Here is a 21525-nt window from a genome sequence, read left to right as displayed (position 1 = left end):
CATCTCTCAAACGAACAATATGTTTCCTTTAGCATGTCTGGGTACAGCACAAAAACGATGACGTTAGAAGAGAGTAAAAAAGACGCAGACAAGCGCTGACTTGCAACTGAAAAAGATTAATCTAGGAATACATACAAGTAAGAAAAGAAAAAAAAATCACTGTCTAAGCATTCCTTACAGCTGACTAACCAGTGAAGCTGAAACTTGCAGCCCCAGGCAGTTGCAGACATCGCAGCCAAAGCCACCCGAGAAACTCCTGCTTATAGCGAGTGTTGGCCCCGGCGAGCGCGATGCTGTCACTGACACATTGATGCTGCTGCATGTACAATGCCATTTCCTCAGCTCGCCATTATCGTTTGCATGAGACTTGCAAGGGCGCCAGATCCTTGGTGCGCAGTACCTATCGCACCTTGCCACTCAGCCCTGTTCTTGTGTCTGGACTACCCAGAGTGCTTCATCGGCCCGGCGAAAATGAATTCTCTCACGGGTCAGCTGTCGCCGCTGTTCTTGGAAATTTGCCTCTTGTACAATCTGTGCCGTTCCCATGAGGAAGTTGAACCTTCCTGCCATGCTGAACTCTTCATGCGACTTTGACTTTGTCATGTGATGTTCATTTACATCCCTCCTTTGCCTGTTGATCTGCTTGACGGCTTTCCTTGGCTAAGAGGCGACAGTGCACATGCAGGCAGGGTGTTTACCCCCTTTTAAGGCAAAAGCCTTTGTTGTCTCATGCTCACGTCCATATGTCTCTACCCTGGAACAGTGCCAGGTGGCCACCAGGGTGCGTGAACGGACGCCAGTTGCGCCTCGCGTCGGTCTCTACAGCACTCGCATTTTGGTTGGTTAAGAGTCGCTCTGCCCAGCAGGTCTAGTCATGTGAGAAGGGAGACGCACGCAATGCATTCCATTCTGATTGACCCCGTTTGAATGGGCACAGGCGTTTGCCAAACACTCTTTGGAACGTACAAAGCATCGTTCGACTTTTTCCCATCCTCTCCATATTCTTTCTCTCCTACATCCCTGTGCAGTGCTGTCGAGGTGGCCTTCAATGAGAAAGACGATGCTGCACTTTTTGCTTCATCTTTCCTCTATCAAAGCCCCTCCATTGAAAGTGCTGCACAATAGTGCGTGTGTAAGGGCAGAACATAGAGAACGTGACTTATGAAGCAGCCAATGGAGACGCTTCTTGTGGTGAACAGTTGTTAGTTTCATCTAGCCATACACAGCTTTAGCTTTAAAGCTTATCAGCACTGTGCAGACGGTTAAAAATTAATGGACATTGCATATCATGTGCCGACTGTAAAAGGCAACAATGCCTTATTTCAGTAGGCATTATTTCTCCAGTTGTCTGGCTAATTATCTCTGCATCGGAAAAGACAGGTGAGCAGTTACACGTGTTGCAGCACAATGCCCGATGCGCAGCTCTGGTAAACACTACTGCTTTTGCAGGGTACAAACAAAGAAAATGGTTTACTTCCACTGTCACTTCTAAATACCCTAAGCGTCTGAGTAGGCATTACATAGCAGAGTTATAATACAATAAAGCTGTTACAATTACAGCGTACAAATTCAATGTATTGGCTCCATTTTCCTCATAACCATCAGGCAAATTCTATAAAGATTGTCAGGAGCCGAGCACACTGATTTCACTCCAAACCCGAGACCAACGTTGCTCAAACCATGTGACAGTAACAGTACTATTGTATGTATCTACAGTAGTACTGCTACTGACTTTTAGTCTTCTTGTTTGAACTTTTTCTATTCACAAGACCCTGACTTTTCGGCAATTTGATTAGCTCTTCTGTGCACGCACACAAGCAGAGTACCCAGCACTTTCGAGCTTCTTCATGTGTGGTTTACAGCTGTGCACTTGATGTGCACTCAAGACAGCACAAACATTTGCTCAATAATCCAAAAGCTTTGCATCTGGCATCGCGCAGCAATTAGTATGCTGATGCAGAGGTATTGTCAAAACATGATTCTCGGACAACTGATTAGAGGCATTCCACATTTACTCAATGGTTGCACCTGTATTAGTGAGGCATTATCGCCTCTCACAAATAAAAAGTTTGTCCTCAGGACGTGTACCACAAGGTGATATGTCATGTCCCTTTTTGATTCATTTTTAATAGTTTTGTGCAATGTTAATACATTGTGTCATTCCTGTTGTGTTTTTGTGTTCGAGTAAATATTTTTAATTGCGAAACAGCGCTCCCTTCTGCACTTTCTATCTTAGCTGCTCTCACGCAGTACCCAAATATATGCTACCATACCATCTAGCACAACTTTCTATACTTTTGCAACACTAAAAATAAAAATGATTGTTTGCTTATTATGAAGTCTAATTTCACAATTCCAAAAACACCACTCTCGCCACGAGACCATGAGGTGACTGGTAAGCGAAAAAATGCACAAAAAAAATGTGGGTAGAGACACAACGAGAAGTACAAAAGCCAAAATAAAATTTAGAGCAATTTTTGGAGCAGCAAAATGTTACTTTTGAAACACTAAAATCCGAATTTAGAGCAGGTTATAGAGAAAAAAAAATTGTTTATCACGAAAAACTAAATCCGAAGCAGTGTCACATTAGAAGCAGCTTACATTTAGAAAAAAAGATAACTTTTGTTTCAATTAAATTATTTTGAACCACCACACTCAGCAAACAATGGAGTTCAGGTTAGCATTTGCACGCCGGTCAAACCCTTTGGCAGACTTAGAATTCAAAACTGGATCTGCCAAGATTAGGGGTGGAAAAAAAAGTGGCGCACACTTTTGTTTGATTTTTTTGTGGCTGCACAAATGTTATACAGTGCTCTAAACAATTGCTATTAACAGCTTTGGATGTTTAGATGCCAGCGATCATACTAGTACTCACAATTATGCTGCGTATACAAGCATGAGTATTTGAACAAACTGTGCTGTGTACCGTGAGAAATGCTAACAGCCTCTTCCAAATCTTAAAACACTTTTTGTGCACGTCACCAGTGTACTGCGGCAAAGGTGGCTTAAGCAGTGTTCTGCATGGTCTACAGCAAGGCTAAGAAATTTTCGAACCGCTACAGCCCCCCCTTTTTTATTTTCACGATAGAATTAAGTTGAGGGCACAACTTCAAACACACTTGCACCTTGCTAGCACACTTGCAAGGCGCATTTGACTATATAATGTAACACCGACACATGCACATTGGCCTGGTGTCGGCACCACTTATCTATTATGGTATGCGCCGTTGCTATAGTAACTAAACGTGGTTGCCGGCAACACCAGCGTTTCCAGCAGGTCGAGTTTGTTCACGCGCAGTAACAGCGGCATAGGCTCCCAGCTTTACTTCTTTATCCGCTGCGGTCAGCGGACCGACGAGGGTGCGGGAGCCTATGCCGCAGTAACAGCGGCATAGGCTCCCAGCTTTACTTCTTTATCCGCTGCGGTCAGCGGACCGACGAGGGTGCGGAGTTGTTACTTTATCTGGTCGATCGTTTCACAAGTGTCCTGCCGTGGTTTAGGGTAAGGGTTGGCGCATCTACATTCTTGGATTGATTGAGGATGCAAACTACAGGTAGCCAACGTGGCCTTCATTTCTTGCGGAAAATAGTGCACAGGCATTTCGGCACAATTTCAGCTGATTTCATTGCTTTGGTGCACTTCAGCACGAAAATAAGAAATTATATCAAAGTGGCACAATTGGCGCAGCTGTTGCACCCCAGCACTACCTTGAGATTCCTGCATCGTGATGCCATAGGAGGGATTGATTTGATTGATTTGTGGGGTTTAACGTCCCAAAACCACTATTTGATTATGAGAGACGCCGCAGTGGAGGGCTCCGGAAATTTTGACCGCCTGGGGTTCTTTAACGTGCACCCAAATCTGAGTACACGGGCCTACAACATTTCCGCCTCCATCGGAAATGCAGCCGCCACAGCCATAGGAGGGAAAGATGAACCACAAGAGAGAAGGCAGGGCGGTTAACTAGACGCATTCTCAGTTGGCTACCCTATGCTGGGGCCCCACACCACTTGTAATCAATAAAAATGAAGAACGTTGCCATCTGTTGGTGCCATACGAACTTTCAGAAAATTTTATCAAACCAATGCCGAAAAAATAGGAATAATGCATATTAAAATTTTTGTCGTCATGCACGAAGACTGTGGTGCAAAATTTAAAATTAAACTTTAACCTTGACTTCCACCACTAATAGTGAACTTATGATAGCAAAACTTGAGGCATTAGAGTTCTGAGAGTTGTGGGGTCTCAATGTGGAGAGAGCGCCACGCCCTTGGAGTGAACGCACACAGTAGACGCGGTTGAAACGAACCAAACAACACACATTTACTTAACTGCTTTTAGAGCAACAATATTGCCAGCCAAATCGATATAACATTCATTGTGATCAACATGCTATAACATCCTTACACAATATTACAGAACACATAACAACATGACAAACACAAGGCGGCGTCACCAATGCTTGACTCACCATGAGGGCCCCCGGCAGACAACTCGTGGTGCCGGCGCTACTGTTCTAACCATGATGATGATTGTGGTGATACACGCTGGCGAGCACAACGCTACCTACCGCTAGACAGTAGTGACCCCTGAATGCGGCCTCTGTGCGAGACACATGCGCTACGAGGCACAGAGAACTTTACAAGGTGCGTTAGCACCCCTACAGATTGCAGGTCATCAATCTAAATCTAGTCATTGTTTCACTTTGGTGTCCCTTTCATGATCAATATTTGTTGATTAAATGGTAATTAATGTGAATGTTCCACAGGACCCCACGGCATTTGCTTTTTATAAATGCAGCAACAAGCCAGAAGGCAACCTGCCCATCCATACACTTCATGAAGATCTGTATGCAAATGTGTCGCATTCACACATGATTATTCCAAAACAATTAATAACAGAAGTAAAAAACAATTGTGATAAGTTTTTCAGTGTAATTTTCAGTATTTAGTTGTACTTACCTTGAGCTAAATTATATTTATTTGATATCACAAATGTTTTATTTTTTCATACAAGAATCAAAGCTATTTTTCCAAATACATGTACAATTTGCAGCTCTACTCATTTTGAGCAAAGAAAAAATATACTGTCGGCTTTGCCCCTTGAGTGCAGGCAGTGAATACTGTTGTCTGTACTCGAAGTAATCAAGTGCAGTCACACGCAGCACACTAAATTTAAGTCAAGACGCACTCACAATGCAAAAGGCTCCATTACTCTAATGCACGGTCTCTCTTGGCCATGTAATGAGAGCACGGTACAACCCGAGTCTAGAAAAGACTTTTTGGCAGATGCCCTTGGTAATAACCTCCTGAGAAGAGAATAGGAAATGCAGCACACTTCTGCAGTTGACAGCAAGAACAAGTCGTGCACACGGATGTAACCACCCCTGGCTGAAGGGGTGTTCAAGACCAGTAGGAAAACTAAATTTTCTTTTACATAGCTGCAAGTTCTCATAATGAGGAACCCTTGGAACATTTTTTTGAATGAATGTACAGCTATCTCCACGTCTGTGTATGGCACATGAGCAGCCAGATTTGCTCTGCGGTGCGACACCTTGCAGTGGTTGCGGGCTCTGATGTGGTGTGCCCAGGGGCATGCGCAGCCTAATAAATATGCATGCACCTAGGCATGTGTTATCAGTTGTATGTGTGTGTTGTCAGCCAAAACGTGCCATCTTTTGGAATCGAGTTGCCAAAAGCACCCTAACAAAGCATGCTTCTTTGGTTAAACAAGGATACCTTTTAAAGCTGTCACTCGTGCGAAGCAGGCCAGCATGTTTATTAAGACATGCTTGCTCCTGGTCACACCATGCAAGAGCCTGCAACTGCCGCAAAGTGTTGCGCTGCAGAGCAAGCCTAGTTGCCTCCACGCTACACACAGATGTAGACGTGGCTGTACACTGTGCTACAATGACTCCACTGCGTTCTTAGCTGTGAAGAATGTTGAAGGGACTCCTTGGGAATATTGAATAGCGCGAAAGCCAGTCCATGCTTCCCGACCACCCACCAGATTGAGCTCTTCATCGACGTGCTCTTGGTAGGCAGAGGCTGCTTTACGCCGGTTGAGCAGTGGGTCGAGGCACATCAAGAACAGCATGTACACCGAGAGCAGGGAGATGACCCAGATGATGAGGATGACCAGCACGCGGATCGTGGTGGTGTTGCGGCGCTCGTAGCGGCACTTGCAGCGCGGACAAAACTCGCTCTCTCGGCCCTTGATGTCGTTCGCCTGGGGCAGGATCACCCCTTCACAGTTGCTGCAATCAGTCAATCACCACTTTTGCACAGCAGGACAGAGAACAAGATAGGTGCTGCCTTTGTCTAAGAGAACACCACAGCCCTTTGAAAAACATGCCTCCCACGCATTTCGCATAGCAAAAGCTGTTGCAGGTGTTCACCATGTTCAGATGCTACGCAGATTTTGTTTGCACACAAGCACTAAGTGGCTAGAAAACTGCTTGAAGCTGCCATGATTAAAGGGACACTAAGGTCAAGTAACAATTTATTTTACAGTGGGGGATCAATGTTTGAGAATGTTTAGAACATTATTATTATCAACAGCAGTGCTGTACTTACTGAAGAATGAAGGTAAATGTACGACATCATACATGCCCTCAGTGCGACATTTTGAAATTATCACAGTGACTTCAGAGGGTCCGATCACAACTAACCACTAGTGATTACAACAGTTGCAAAAAAATATTTGTGCATTACGACACGTAATAAAATGCTGCTGCTTTATTTACACTTGATTCAAGGAAAAAAAGGAATCACTTGGTGTTATTTTAGGAATCGCAAGATCGGTTCAAAAAAATTTTTTTTTTTTTTTCGCCAGGTTAGGCTGGACTGGTAGTGCCATCTACCGAGATCAACTTGAATCAGGCAAGTAGAAAAATTTTATTGAAAAAACATCATGCATTCTACTGACATAATTATGAATAGGTTGCTTTTCTAATATGTTTTTTTTTCCTAAAACATTCCAGGCAAATACAAACGCGTCTATGACTGTGGTTGCACACACCATCACAGTATGTCGACGGCTCCGTCCAGTAACCCTGCAGTCCTACAACCCTTTATGTATGCTGGAGGCCGTGCAGTATAGGTGAGTTATGTTAGGCAAGGCAACTGCTACATGAGAGAGGCCCGTCTTCAGGCATGTGACTTGAAGTGCACGAATGCCGTGCAAACCACTAAAATGTTATCTTATTTTTCAAAATAGTACTATGAGGTGTGTGGATCACTACGAGGTAGCACTTCAAGTAGTCTCCCTACAATCTAGTACTACGAGGTGTCTGAATCACTAATGCAGCCACGAACAATGACTCAATATTTATTTGTGTTTAGTGTTCCTTGAAAGATGGCATATATGTTAGCCACCACTTGCTACTTTTGTTGGAAGCCAAGTTTGCTGACCTTGTGAATAAACCTGTGAGATAACTTTCAGTAGGCAGTTCAGTATGCCGTTCGCTATAACGATTTATGTTCTTCACGTGTGCTAAACAAAATTTGGTTTGTATTTTGTTTTGTTCATAGATGTTCTCGTTAAGCATATCTTTGGCTATTGTGACTTTTTTGTCAACCAAAAGAAGCAGATTTTTTCATCAATAAACTTGAGTTTTCAGTAAACAGAGCCTGTCCCAGGTCTTCTCCATTTCCCAGGCACTAAGGCTCACGATGAATCAGTCACATGCCAGACTCCTTGCAGCAATTGAAGTGGAGAGCCTGTTACACACTTAGTAGCAGCACGTGTGCAGCGTAGTGCCAGGCTTCTTGCCAGGCATGAGGAGCCACAGAGGCACGCATTTACTCGCTTTGATCTCGAATCAATTCTAATAAAAACCATTGAGAAAAGAAAGGTGTCACTGCGGTGCATTTTATGATAGACCCCGACTACATGACATTCCACGACGACAGAAGACGCCGAGAAACCTAGCCCCTGAGGTGCATCAAACCTGAAATGCTTATGGTTTCGCAAGATGACTAAATCATGCCAAATGTGGGAGGTGCATGGATGATGCTCACCATCTCTGTGGAGGCACATTCATAATGTAGAGCTTGCGGTTGGTCTGGGAGCCCTTGACCACTGCGGTGCTGGGGCAGATGCACTTGCAGCGCACATCCTCGTACTGGGCCTGGACATGAAAATTGGGCAAAGCTGGTGAATGCTCACAATTACGTTGGGCCGAGTTTCGCACAGCAAAAATTACAAGAAAGGAAAGGCAGATACAGAAGGATGTAGCATCTATTGACCCTCTCAAGCGGTTTTTACTGTGTAAAATTGATTACAATACAATGACCAAGGCTGCATGTACAGCTGTATCGAAACTTATACAAAGCGTGGGGACAGCTGGCCTTGGTCTGCAGCGTGACCAGGGATGGAATGCGGAACAAAACAGAAAAATTCCGGAAAAAAAATAGTTTTTTTCAGTTTTTTTTTTCACAGTTGGAAGATTTGACAAATATTTCTGTGGAGTAAACCGTACAGAAATAAAGCTTACGCAACACCCAGCATTGAACGTGAAACCAAAACTTGATTGATTTGTGGGGTTTAACGTCCCAAAACCACCATTTGATTATGAGAGACGCCGTAGTGGAGGGCTCCGGAAATTTTGACCACCTGGGGTTCTTTAACCTGCACCCAAATCTGAGTACACGGGCCTACAACATTTCCGCCTCCATCGGAAATGCAGCCGCCGCAGCCGGGAATCGAACCCGCGACCTGCGGGTCAGCAGCCGAGTACCTTAGCCACTAGACCACCGCGGCGGGGCGTGAAACCAAAACTTTGCACATGATAGCGGAACACCAAACGACGGCTGACGACTCACTATCAGCATCACATAAAGTGAGCTCCAGCATCAGCTTAGCCGGATGAAGTTGAGAGCTGTGCTAGTGGTGACTCTCATCATTATTCAGTAAGGTTATCTGGCCCACTTTTTAACATGGACAACAGAGACAAGAAGGACACGACAATCGTAACTAAATTTATTTCAGGAAAATAATTTGTAGAGTATATGCACCCATGCTGACGCTGAGTGACACAAAAATGAAATAACAGGCACCGAAAACATATCCAATAGCAAATTTTCAGCACTTAATGGTAAAATAATCACGGCACGTGCTGAAACGAGCTTAATGCTTTCTTATCCACGAAGCACAATTTACATGTACTCAATCGATAAAAACGGAGCAAGTGCAGCCTGCGCACTTCAAAGATATAAAAATGTAGAGCTCAAAAAATGTACACAGTGTAATCTGCAAGACGTTCAACTAGAACTCGCACGTGCTTAACATGAAAGTTTGCAACAAGAACCAACATAGCAAATGTAAAAATGAACATTTTTGATTAAAGCCCTTCCAGGAAAATGGCTTTCTGATGACTTAATAAAATGAATTATTGACTATTTCAGCAGTCCTTTCTTTTGTTAATGTGAAATAATTCAACTATTTGCCCGGTTAATTGGTCTCCAAAATAAAAAACTACTATCATGTCATTAAATAGGGGAAGCAGCCACACTGAGTACAGTGTCCCTTAAGGTGGGAATTATTATTTGTTTCTAAAGATCTCTTTGTGTTTTAACAGCCTGGTGTTCAGACATCGGCCAGTCTGGCCAATGTAAGCTTTCCCACACGATAGGGGTAAACAATATACCATGGATAACTTGCATCTAACATACTTCGTTTTGTGATTGACGTTGAGTCTGTTGACATCAGATTTTTCCGTCACCGAAAGTTTGCCTCGGAGTAGTTTTTTGGCACCCAAGGAGCTTGGCAAAGCATAAGCAAAATTGAACTGCAAACTCAGCATTTCGATTAAAAAAGATGACATGTTTAGACTGATAACACGTGCCTGACAGACGAGTGTGATCAGTCGAAACGCGCCATTTCCTAAAAGAGTGTACATCTACGGTTAAGCAAGTGCACATTTCAATGCTGTCACTCGTACAAAGCAGGTAAGCATATGCATTAGGCCGTACATGCTCCTGGGCATACAAGTCAAAGCCCAGAAGGTGCCACCCCGCAGAGCAAGGCTGCTGCTCATGTGTTACACACAGACATGAATGTGGCTGTACTCGCACCATACAGAAACTATAAAGCCAATAGAGACATTATTGAAAAACCACTGGGTGGCACGTTAACTAGATGACCATAAAATTCATTGGCCGAAGGATTGTTAACAGGTGATGCAACTACTCATGCATGCTAATTTTGAAATGTGTCTGGTCAATTCCACTTAAGATCGATAAACATGGTATACTTGATGTCTCCCATTTTTCTGATAACTTTGCATGATATGCCCCCAAGACAAAATAGTGCCAAATTGTAATTCATAATTCATTTTCAAATAAAAATCTTTTTTCAACAGAGAAAAATTTTACAATTCGACGGTTGACGGCAACCATTTTACGAAAAGTGCGTTTTTTGAAGATCACGACCATGCCTACAGCCACTGATGCTATATACCACAAATATAGATTTTCTTGACAGAAATAGAAGTAAAGAGAAAGTAGTTCCCATTGTTTAATAAAATTTTGAGGAAACTATATATTTTTAAACATTGCCCTAAAACGCTGCACTCTTAGAAATGGGTCGATTTTGGGACACTGCGGCTACCTCTGTGAACACGTTGGGTCGTTCATATTTGCAGTATGAATCGGTCTTTATGTGAACAAGCAATGCGTGCATTTTTATTTGTACATTAGTTTTTAAAGTAATAAATTGTTATGCTTGATTTCAAAAAAACCAAAGTGTTCTTCGATTTAAAAATGAATATAAAAAAATTGCATCCCCAATTTCGTTTAATATCCCACAAAAATGCTCTCATAGAAATGTAAAATCATAATGTGAAAAAACATGTTGCATCATGTTTGTTGGAACAAAAATTAAAAAATGTCAACGATTATGTTTTCAGAGTTCGGTCGCTAGTGCCAATAAGACATTTCTTACGACAAAAAACAAAATAAAATGCCTTTTTTTCTCTTCAAATTTTGCCTAGATGGCACTAATGATGTTTTTAGGTGAGTGGAAACCATTTTGTATAGAAAAGTATCGTTCCAGGTAAATTTATTTTTGTGGTTTACACCTCCCCGACATTGTTTGAAATTCCCGAGTAAACAGGCAGCTCATCCATTCGTACCCTCTTTTTATTTCACCTAATTCAGTTAAACAGAATTCATATCTTCGATATGCTCAAGAATGCACTCCCTTCGTGCTTCTCTTATGACGCAGTGCTGGAGCCAGAATTTAAAAGCAAGGTCGCTTGCAGGTATCGAAAAGAACTTCCGAAGAGCAGTCGCCAAAAGGTTTGGTTTTTGTTAGCCCCAATGCGTACATAGGCAAGAGAAGAGCCAGTTTGTTGCTTTGTAGCATTTTTGTGACAGCTCATACAACTGAAATTCGTTCCTGAAGTGGCTTGCTGCCTGTCACTTATGTAGGTGACACGGATTTCAGCGTGTATTTGAAGGCACTCATGGACTTTGCTTAACCCGAAGCAGGCACTGGCTGTGTCATGTGACATGTCACTGCTTATAACTGCGCAAGTGCGTGTTGCCTTTCTGGTAGTTACAACACAAGTAAAAATTGACACTTGTTTCTTGTGCCAATAATACAACTAAACTTTATTTGGAACAACTGCGGTTTAATTTTCTGTGAAGTCAAAATATAGTACAAACGATGCTTCCTGCTCGCATTGTTTTGCTTCATGAATTGCCACAGACTGTTTTCACCATATATAATCACGCAAGACCCACTTTGAGATCCAGTTTGCAAGCTCCATCACAAAGGAAGCCACAGGCGATGTTTCCTTTGTAAGGTCCCTTTTTTCCTACACCACATAGGTGACGTCAGCCTCGAAGGGTGCCCCCAACGTTCTTATACTCATTCCATCTCTCAATAGACACAACTCAATCACTGAGGTAACACTGCATTGTTGGTGACAAGCATATGCACAGTTCCTTGAAGTCCTCGACAATATAGATATCACCAATCAAGCTTTTGAAAGCCGGAACGTAAAGCATGGTGTTGGCACAGTATAAACAAAGACAAGCTTCTTGGTGTGGAAGCAGACCCCAACCAGGCCGGAGAGATTAAAATTTTGACAAGTCATAGAAATGTTTTGATTATTTTCTTTAAATACAAGATATGCCTCCCAATTGGAGTGAGTCGTGAATCTCCTGGCGATGTGCCATTTTTCACCATCAACAATAACAGCCACAACGTCCTTTTTGTACGGGCTTTGCCATGAGCACCCATGCTCATCTTTTGAGTAATATTCCATAGTAATATTCCACTGCAAGATCTGTACTGTGGATCTGGGGCAACCCACACACCATGCTTCTCATGCCAGCTTTGTGACTTTTGAAGCATATAACTTGATAGACTTAACGTCACGACTTGGATTGTTCGTGTATCAAGTTTTGCTGGCAGTAGTGTCAACAATTGCTGGTGCTCTTTGTAAAAGGTTGATGCTTGGCAGGCTTTTCCCAAGTTTACAAGCCATTCAATGCAGACACCACAATTACTATTGACTTCCCAGGACTGCCAGTTGTTCCAAATATGGTGCTGACTTCTGCTTGAGTTTTCCTTGAAATTGCACTTTTCATTTTTTTTCCCACTTTTTCTCTGCATGTGCTTTTCTTCGCAATTAAAGAATATGACCAGGGAGCATCATTGATGAAATGTTAGCAAAATCTGTCAACTTGTTGATCTCACCGACCGTTTCGTGCTCCGGAATAAAGGAGTCACCAGTATTGCAAGAATCTGAGTAAGTTGAAACAATGCCCTTGTATCTCTTGAGGCAGTGCTGGCATACCTGGTCTCCCTCTTGATTTGAGCGTACATCCTGCATTAAGACTCTCTGCAAAATAGATGCACCGATATCTTCTACATGCCGGAAATTCCGCTGCAGTAGAATTTTCTTCTTGTGCACCTTAAGAGTCCTCCCAAAAAATTCGGCCATGGCTATAACGCTTACCCATGGCCACCTTCACAGCGCATGACAGTGATCGCACCAAGAAGTTTAGAAGCTCAACTCCTGTCTCAGATGGTATTTGTCATATTGTAATAATTTAGCGCAACCTCGACTCTCGCAGACACGCGCATAAGCACTCGCACATCCACCCGATTAACACACACGACACGCAGCGCTCACTACAAACTGTTTATTCCTTTTAAATGACCTTTTAATACAGATGACTGCACAAATATAATAATTAACAGAGCTGCGCATGTGGAAAGCCAACAGTGCGTGAGGTATATAGCACCACCACAAGATAAGAAAAAAAAAGTAAAAAAAAAGGTTGAACACGAAAAGCAAATAGACCAGCTAGAATTGCTAAATATTTCAATAAAAGAAGGATATTTCCTATTGATGCAACACCAAAGATGGCTCGCTGACACAGATAGGTGGCTTGCTGATACAGAATTGCTTCACTTTGTCAAGAATACCCGTTGACCAAGTCATGTCCACACCACATTGATTTGATTGATTTGTGGGGTTTAACGTCCCAAAACCACCATATGATTATGAGAGACGCCGTAGTGGAGGGCTCCGGAAATTTTGACCACCTGGGGTTCTTTAACGTGCACCCAAATCTGAGCACACGGGCCTCGACATTTCCGCCTCCATCGGAAATGCAGCCGCCGCAGCCGGGATTCGAACCCGCGACCTGCGGGTCAGCAGCCGAGTACCTTAGCCACTAGACCACCGCGGCGGGGCATGTCCACACCACATGCATACTAGTTTTTATGATCAGATCAGCCGACTGACAGCAGCGGGCTTCCCTTCGTGATCATAAACACGGTCGCCGAGTCACTACTGCAGAAGATGAAACGTGGAACATAAAGGAATGGAGCTGCTTGAGATAAATCTGGTTCCAAGCTTCAAGTGATGCCGCACGTGCACAATCTCTCCCATAACCTTAAGAAGGTCGCTGCTAGGCATGATGTAAGTCTGGTCTTTTCTGAGCCAGATAAGCTCGCCAAGTTGTGTTCGCGGATTTGCGATGGCAAGAGATGAGGTTGCCTGAAAAAGCATGAAAATGCCTTCGTTAAATGTTCCATGGGAGTTGTATACTCTATTCCTTTATCCTGCGGTAATGTGTACATTGGCATTACCAATGATGCCTAAATGAGCAGCTTAGGGAGCATGCGCCAAAGGTCAAGAAAAACGAGGATAAGTACGCACATGTTGCGTCAGATATTGCCGCATATAGGTGTGAACCAAGATTCAAAGATACGAAGGTTCTTGGAAGAAGCTTAAATTTAACATCACATCTGCTGTTGGAAGCATATTTTATCGAAAAAAAATTAGGACATCTGTGTCAGCGAGCTGTCCTTGGTGTTGCATCAACAGGAAATATAATTTTTCCATTGAAGGATTTAGCGATTTTAGCTGGTATATTTGCTTTTCGTGTTCAACCTTATTTTTTTTCTACTTCTTTATCGTGTGGCGGCCCTACATACCTCACGTGCCGTTGGCTTTCCACATGCGCAGCTGTTACTTATTGCATTTGCGCATTCATCTGTACGTTGTTGTAATCTGCGGTCTGCCCGCCGAGTCCCCACTGACGTGGGTTGCTGAGACGTCAAGGTTACGTCGGACCTGTCTCTTGGGATAGCGTGGGGCAACTTCGGGTGGAGGAAACGAACCCTGAAAAGTTGGGGAAACGAAAAACAAACAAGTTAACGGCACTATTTACAACTATTTACAGCATAGAGGTTAGGAGTTCCACAAACCACAAGCATGGTGGATGAACCGTCAAACCATGGTTGGGAGCAACGTCCAACACTTTGCAGCGTCGTTTTAAGCCCTGTTGGACTCCTCCTCCTTGATTGAAACACCAATCACACATAAGACACCACCTACTTTAGCATCAGCCAATAACACACGACCGCCAAATAGTCATCGCATCTCCTGACGCAATGTTCCTCCGGCAGAGTTTCACTGAGAAGAGGGTAAAGGGGTTCCTTTCTTGAACAACTTGGTGGTTGGGTGGCTGCTGCTGTCTTTCCCTGGAAGGGCAGCCAAGGAGTAGACACTTTAATCGCGTAGACATGACATGCACGGTCAGTCTGCTTCGCCGTCTTGCTAAACAAGCAAGCCTGGAGAAAATGCTAGTAGGGATGTTGCCTCACGAACCGTCGAAGTTGCCACATTCTAATCCCTTTGTCCCTTGCTGCCGCTGGACGCTCGTCTCAAGAGAACTGGGGTTCCGGGCGTGAGAACACTGCCCGGCTATGATTCTCATCGCCAGCATGGCGCCCATGGACGCGAGTCACAACAACATATACAATAAGGTCATTTAGGAGCAATAAAGAGTTGGTAGTGAGCACTGCATTTTGTGTGTGTTACTAGGGCGGATGTGTGAGTGCTTGTGTGAAAGTCTGCGAGAGTCAAGGTTGTGCTAAATTCTTACAATATGAGGAATAACTACCTAGCACAACAAGTTTGAGATGGTGTTTGGCTCACTGGCACAGCCGCGCTCATTGATGTCTGCCTGGACGCAGTTTGCACCACTTACGGCTAGTTCACTTACGGCTAGTTCTCAGTAGAGGCACAGCGGCTGGCCATTTGCCGTTCTCAGGCTGCAGTGCGCGGGTTGTTTCGTTTGCGCACGTCTTCCTTTCTTTGCCCTTCAAAAATTTTTAGAGACCCACTTTCATGATGTTTTTCGTCTGCCAGAGAGCGACGTGGTCAATTACTGACGGAGCACCTACATCAGTGAGGCTCGTCGTCTACTTTCGGCTTCCCATGTCTACTGCTTTTGGCTGTACGTTTTGTCAGCGTCTTCTGCGGGAGGCTTTGAGCTGCTTTCTTCTAGCTCCACGGTTTTCACGCTATAATTGTGGATGTCGTCCGTGTCACTTGCAGGCTTGGTTCGAGCAGTTAATATAGTGTCTTAGATTGTGTGATATTAAAGAAAGCGCAGTGTTAAACCAAATAACATGTCTCTAAGATAGTGGCTGGACAAGTGGAACCAGCTGTCCAGGAATGACCACTAAGTCCAGGAATGACGCCTAAGACCAGTCATGTTTTTCAAAGGCTCAAATTCCTCGTTGGCGGAGCTTGCCATAACCGTGGACCGTGGCAGCTGACTGTAAACGGCACCACACCGTTATGACAGACTTGACGCGAGCGTCAGCGGGACTTTACGCATATATAGTGGTATAGCACGGGTCACCCGACCTGCACGATGCGGATCCACAGAACAGGTGGGAGAGTAACGAGCATGACGCATCATGTAGCCAATGCAATGAATATCCCAGTGTTTTCTTGAGCAGAACGACTAAGACCACGAAATGATGTGCGGCTGTAGCACTTAAGATTGCACTGCGGTACTCACCATTAGCTGCTCTCACTATTTGAGATTTCATACATCCTTCCAATGCATGATCAGCTAGGCTGCCTAATTTCAAGTTTAGATTCACTGCTTTTATAATACCTTAATTATTCAAAACATAAAGAAGATGAATGAACATGTGCATGCAGGCTGTCTATCAGGACCACGCTCTGTAGCAAATAAATTTACTTGAAACGATTATTTTCTTTACAAAACGGTTTCCACTTACCGTAGAGACATCATTAGTGCCATATAGGCAAACTTTGAATGCCATATAGGAAACTTTGGAATGATAATCTGACGAGTATCATTACGGAGTGTGCAGTGGAAGTTGGGGGCAGGGTAGTTAGAAAGGACACTGGCAAGCCTTCCCAGGAAACGAAGAATCTCATTAAGAAGTGTCAAATTATGAAAGTCTCAAGTACAACAGACAAAAAAAAAAAAAAAAATAGAACTGGCAGAGCTTTCGAAGTTGATTAACAGGCGTAAGGTATCCGATGTAAGAAGGTATAACATGGAGAGAATTGAACACGCTCTGAAAAACGTAGGAAGTGTCAAAGCAATGAAGAGGAAACTTGGGATAGGCAAAAATCGGATGTATGCACTAAGGGACAAAGAAGGCAAAATAACTACCAATATGGATAGGATAGTTAAAATAGCGGAGGAGTTTTACAGAGATCTGTACAGTAGCCGAGACAACCACGACCTTAATACTATAAGAACTAGCAGTAACCCAGATGACACCCCACCAGTAATGATAGAAGAAGTCAGAAAAGCTTTGGAGAGCATGCAAAGAGGTAAAGCTGCTGGTGAAGATCAGGTAACATCAGATCTGCTGAAAGATGGAGGACAGATTGTGTTAGAAAAACTAGCCACTCTGTTTACGAAGTGTCTCCTGACGGGAAGAGTACCAGAGTCTTGGAAGAACGCTAACATCATCTTAATACATAAGAAAGGAGATGACAAGGACTTGAAGAATTACAGGCCGATTAGCTTGCTCTCTGTAGTATACAAGCTATTTACAAAGGTAATTGCTAACAGAGTAAAGGAAACATTAGAATTCAATCAACCAAAGGAACAAGCAGGATTTCGAACAGGCTACTCAACAATCGACCACATTCATACTATCAATCAGGTAATAGAGAAATGCTCAGAGTATAACCAACCACTATACATAACCTTCATAGATTACGAGAAGGCGTTTGATTCAGTAGAAATATCAGCCGTCATGCAGACACTGCGGAATCAGGGCGTCGATAAAGCATATATAAACATCCTGGAAGAAATCTACAGGAGATCAACTGCTACCATAGTGCTTCATAAAGAAAGCAACAGAATACCAATCAAGAAGGGTGTAAGGCAGGGGGACACAATCTCCCCAATGCTATTTACCGCATGCTTACAGGAGGTTTTCAGAAGCCTAGAATGGGAACAGTTAGGGATAAGAGTCAATGGAGAGTACCTTAGTAACCTGCGCTTCGCCGATGACATTACATTGCTGAGTAACTCAGGGGACGAATTGCAACTCATGATTACGGAGTTAGACAAGGAGAGCAGAAAGGTGGGTCTTAAAATTGAATCTGCAGAAAACGAAAGTAATGTACAACAACCTCGGAAAAGAGCAGCGCTTCGAGATAGGTAATAGTGCACTTCAAGTTGTAAAAGACTATGTCTACCTAGGGCAGGTAATAACTGCGGAGCCGAACCACGAGATTGAAGTGACTAGAAGAATAAGAATGGGGTGGAGCACATTTGGCAAACACACTCAAATAATGACAGGTAGATTGCCACTATCCCTCAAGAGGAAGGTATATAACAGATGTATCTTGCCGGTACTTAGCTACGGAGCAGAAACCTGGAGACTTACAAGGAAGGTTCAGCTTAAATTGAGGACGACGCAGCGAGAAATGGAAAGAAAAATGGTAGGTGTAACCTTAAGAGACAAGAAGAGAGCAGAGTGGATTAGGGAACAAACGGGGGTTAAGGATATCATAGCTGAAATCAAGAAAAAGAAATGGACATGGGCCGGGCATGTAGCGCGTAGACAGGACAACCGCTGGTCGTTAAGGTTAACTGACTGGATTCCCCGAGAAGGCAAGCGGGTTAGGGGGAGACAGAAGGTTAGGTGGGCAGATGAGATAAAGAAGTTTGCGGGTATAAATTGGCAGCAGCAGGCACAGGACCGGGTTAACTGGCGGAACATGGGAGAGGCCTTTGTCCTGCAGTGGATGTAGTCAGGCTGATGATGATGATGATGAGGCAAACTTTGAAAAGAAAAAAGGTGTTTTATTTTGTTTTTTGTCAAAAGAAATGTCTTATTCACACTAGCAACCAAACTCTGGAAACACAATCTTTGACATTTATGAATTGTTGTTCCAAAAAAAATGATGCAACAAGTTTTTTCATATATTGATTTTGCAGTCCTCCGAGAATATTTTGTGGGATATTGAACGAAATTGAGGGTGCATTTTTCACATTGAATTTGAATAAAAAATCCTTTGATTTTTTTGATGATTCGAGCATAACAATTTAATACTTTAAAAACTAATAAACAAATGACACGTTGCTTGTTCACATAAAGACTTAATTAAACTGCAACTGTGAACGACGCTACGTGTTCACAGAGATAGCTGCAGTGTCCCAAAATTGACTCCTTTTTACGAATGCAGCAATTTGGGGCAATATTTCAGAATATATAGTTTCCTAAAAATTTCATAGAAGGTGGAGAACTGCTTCGCCTTTACTTCTATTTCTGTCAAAAAAATATATATATTTGTGGTATAGAGCATCAGTGGCTGTAGGCATGGTCGCGAACTTCAAAAAACACACCCCTTGTTAAATGGTCGGCATCAACCCGCAACGCTTGTCGAAATTTCCTACATTGAAAAAAAAAATTTTTTATTTGAAAACGAATTGCAATTTGACGCTATTGAGTCTTATGGGCATAACAATCATAATTATCAGAAAAATTGGAGACATCAAGTATACCATGTTATTCAATTTTTCGTGGAATTTACCGTATGGCAAACCATGAAGAGACACATATAACCATCCACAAATGAAAGCCTAAACTTAAATTTCTGTTTCCATCAAAGCATTTCAAACTTATTTTTATGACTCACTAAAATTACTTCATATTGAAGTTTTAGGTCGCATGCTAATCGCCCAGCCTTCATGGGAATTAGGTGTTCTTAAAACCCTGTGCATCAAGACTTTTGCAGCTGAGGTAAATGAGCACAGCCAAGTGTGACTAGACGTCTCTATCTAGTCCATTTACACAATTTCATAATTCACAACTCGTATGAGCTGAGGTGAATGATCAGCTTTCACATAGATTTTATTCTTGCTAATAGAGAACCTGTCAATAAGAGCCAATCTTATCTTTAAGAAAGCAACTTCTAACCATTTTTCTTTTGATGTTTAAAGTTTGAAAAAAGCCTGTCTGGCTGGGATGATACGTACTGAAGGTTCAAAACCCAAAGCACTGAGCCGACATGATAAATTTAGGCATACATAAAATGAACTCAACGGCAAAGGCGTAGTGGTTAGAGCATTCACCTCGCATGCAAAAAGTCCGTGGTTCAAATGCCGGTGTCGTGCAGTTCTTAACGGGATTAAAAAAAAATCCACATGGTGATGGAACTGCATTAATAGGTCTGGGGTGCGGCCTCACCGGCAACCACCGCTGGGAGCACACTCCCTCACCAGAAAAGTATTGGCCACCCTGGCACTGCAGTATCTGGCCACTACCTCCCACATGCATACGTCAATTAACTCACGGCCCTCAGTCACCAGCAGCTGCGAAGCAACTGACCACAACGGCGGTCAGATCTGCAACGCAGCAGAGCGTGCTAAGAATCACTGGATCCGGACAGGCCATCATCGGAACTTGAACTTGGCGACGTTTAACGCTAGAACTTTATCTAGTGAAGGAAGTCTAGCTGTACTATTCGAGGAGTTCATCATCATCATCATCATCAGCCTGACTACGTCCACTGCAGGACAAAGGCCTCTCCCATGTTCCGCCAGTTAACCCGGTCCTGTGCTTGCTGCTGCCAATTTATACCCGCAAACTTCTTAATCTCATCTGCCCACCTAACCTTCTGCCTCCCCCTAACCCGCTTGCCTTCTCTTGGAATCCAGTTAGTTACCCTTAACGACCAGCAGTTATCCTGTCTACGCGCTACATGCCCGGCCCATGTCCATTTCTTCTTGATTTCAGCTATGATATCCTTAACCCCCGTTTGTTCCCTAATTCACTCTGCTCTCTTCTTGTCTTCGAGGAGCTAGAGGGTGTTAAATGGGATATAATAGGGCTCAGTGAGATTAGGAGGACAAATGAGGTCTATACGGTGTTACAGAACGGGCACTTCCTTTGCTATCGGGGCTTGGCTGGCAGAAGAGAACTGGGAGGGGGGTTCCTAATTCACAGAAACATAGCTGGCGACATAGAGGAATACTATAGCATTAATGAAAGGGTGGTAGGTATCATAACTAAACTGAATAAAAGATACAAGATGAAGGTGGTACAGGCTTACGCGCCTACATCCAGCCATGATGACTCTTCAGTTGAAAGCTTCTATGAAGATAAGGAATCGGCAATGAGTGAGGTGAAAACACAGTATACTATACTGATGGGATACTTCAATGCAAAGGCAGGGAAGAAGCAGGCTGGAGACCAGGCAGTAGGAGATTATGGCATGGGTACTAGAAACGCCAGAGGAGAGCTACTAGTAGAATTCGCAGAACGCAATAATTTACGGATTTTGAATACCTTGTACAAAAAACGAGGAAACCGCAAGTGGACATGGAGGAGCCCTAATGGAGAAACTAAGAACGAAATAGATTTTATAATGAGTGCACACACGGTCATCGTGCAGGATGTGGAAGTGGTTGGCAAGGTACGATGCAGTGACCATAAAATGGTATGGTCTCGAATTCGCCTAGACTAGAAGAAGGAACGACAGAAACTGATACGCAAGAAGCCAATCAATGAGCTAGCCCTGAGAGGGAAAGTACAGGAATTCGGAGTCTCACTTCAAGACAGGTACTCGGCTCTTAGTGAGGAAACCAACCTGAGCATAGATACAATGAATGATAATCTGACGAGTATCATTACGGAGTGTGCAGTGGAAGTTGGAGGCAGGGTAGCTAGACAGGACACTGGCAAGCTTTCCCGGGAACAAA

At 43.4% G+C, this 21525-nt stretch overlaps 1 protein-coding gene across 1 annotated transcript in view; it reads right to left on the bottom strand.

The window, feature by feature from the left end:
* Positions 1 to 21525, bottom strand: part of LOC119166704 (uncharacterized protein CG1161) — a 60049-nt gene that overhangs the window by 8159 nt on the left and 30365 nt on the right. The window contains exons 2-3 of the mRNA XM_037418026.2: positions 8023 to 8132; positions 6008 to 6257 (exon numbers count right to left, since the gene is read on the bottom strand). Coding sequence (XP_037273923.2) covers positions 6008 to 6257; positions 8023 to 8132 — 360 coding nt within the window. The remainder of the gene's footprint in view (positions 1 to 6007; positions 6258 to 8022; positions 8133 to 21525) is intronic.

Source organism: Rhipicephalus microplus, unplaced genomic scaffold (genome assembly GCF_043290135.1).
Source record: "Rhipicephalus microplus isolate Deutch F79 unplaced genomic scaffold, USDA_Rmic scaffold_12, whole genome shotgun sequence".
NCBI lineage: Eukaryota > Metazoa > Arthropoda > Arachnida > Ixodida > Ixodidae > Rhipicephalus > Rhipicephalus microplus.
Note: the sequence above shows the minus strand (reverse complement) of the source record. Positions and strands in the feature narration are given on the sequence as shown.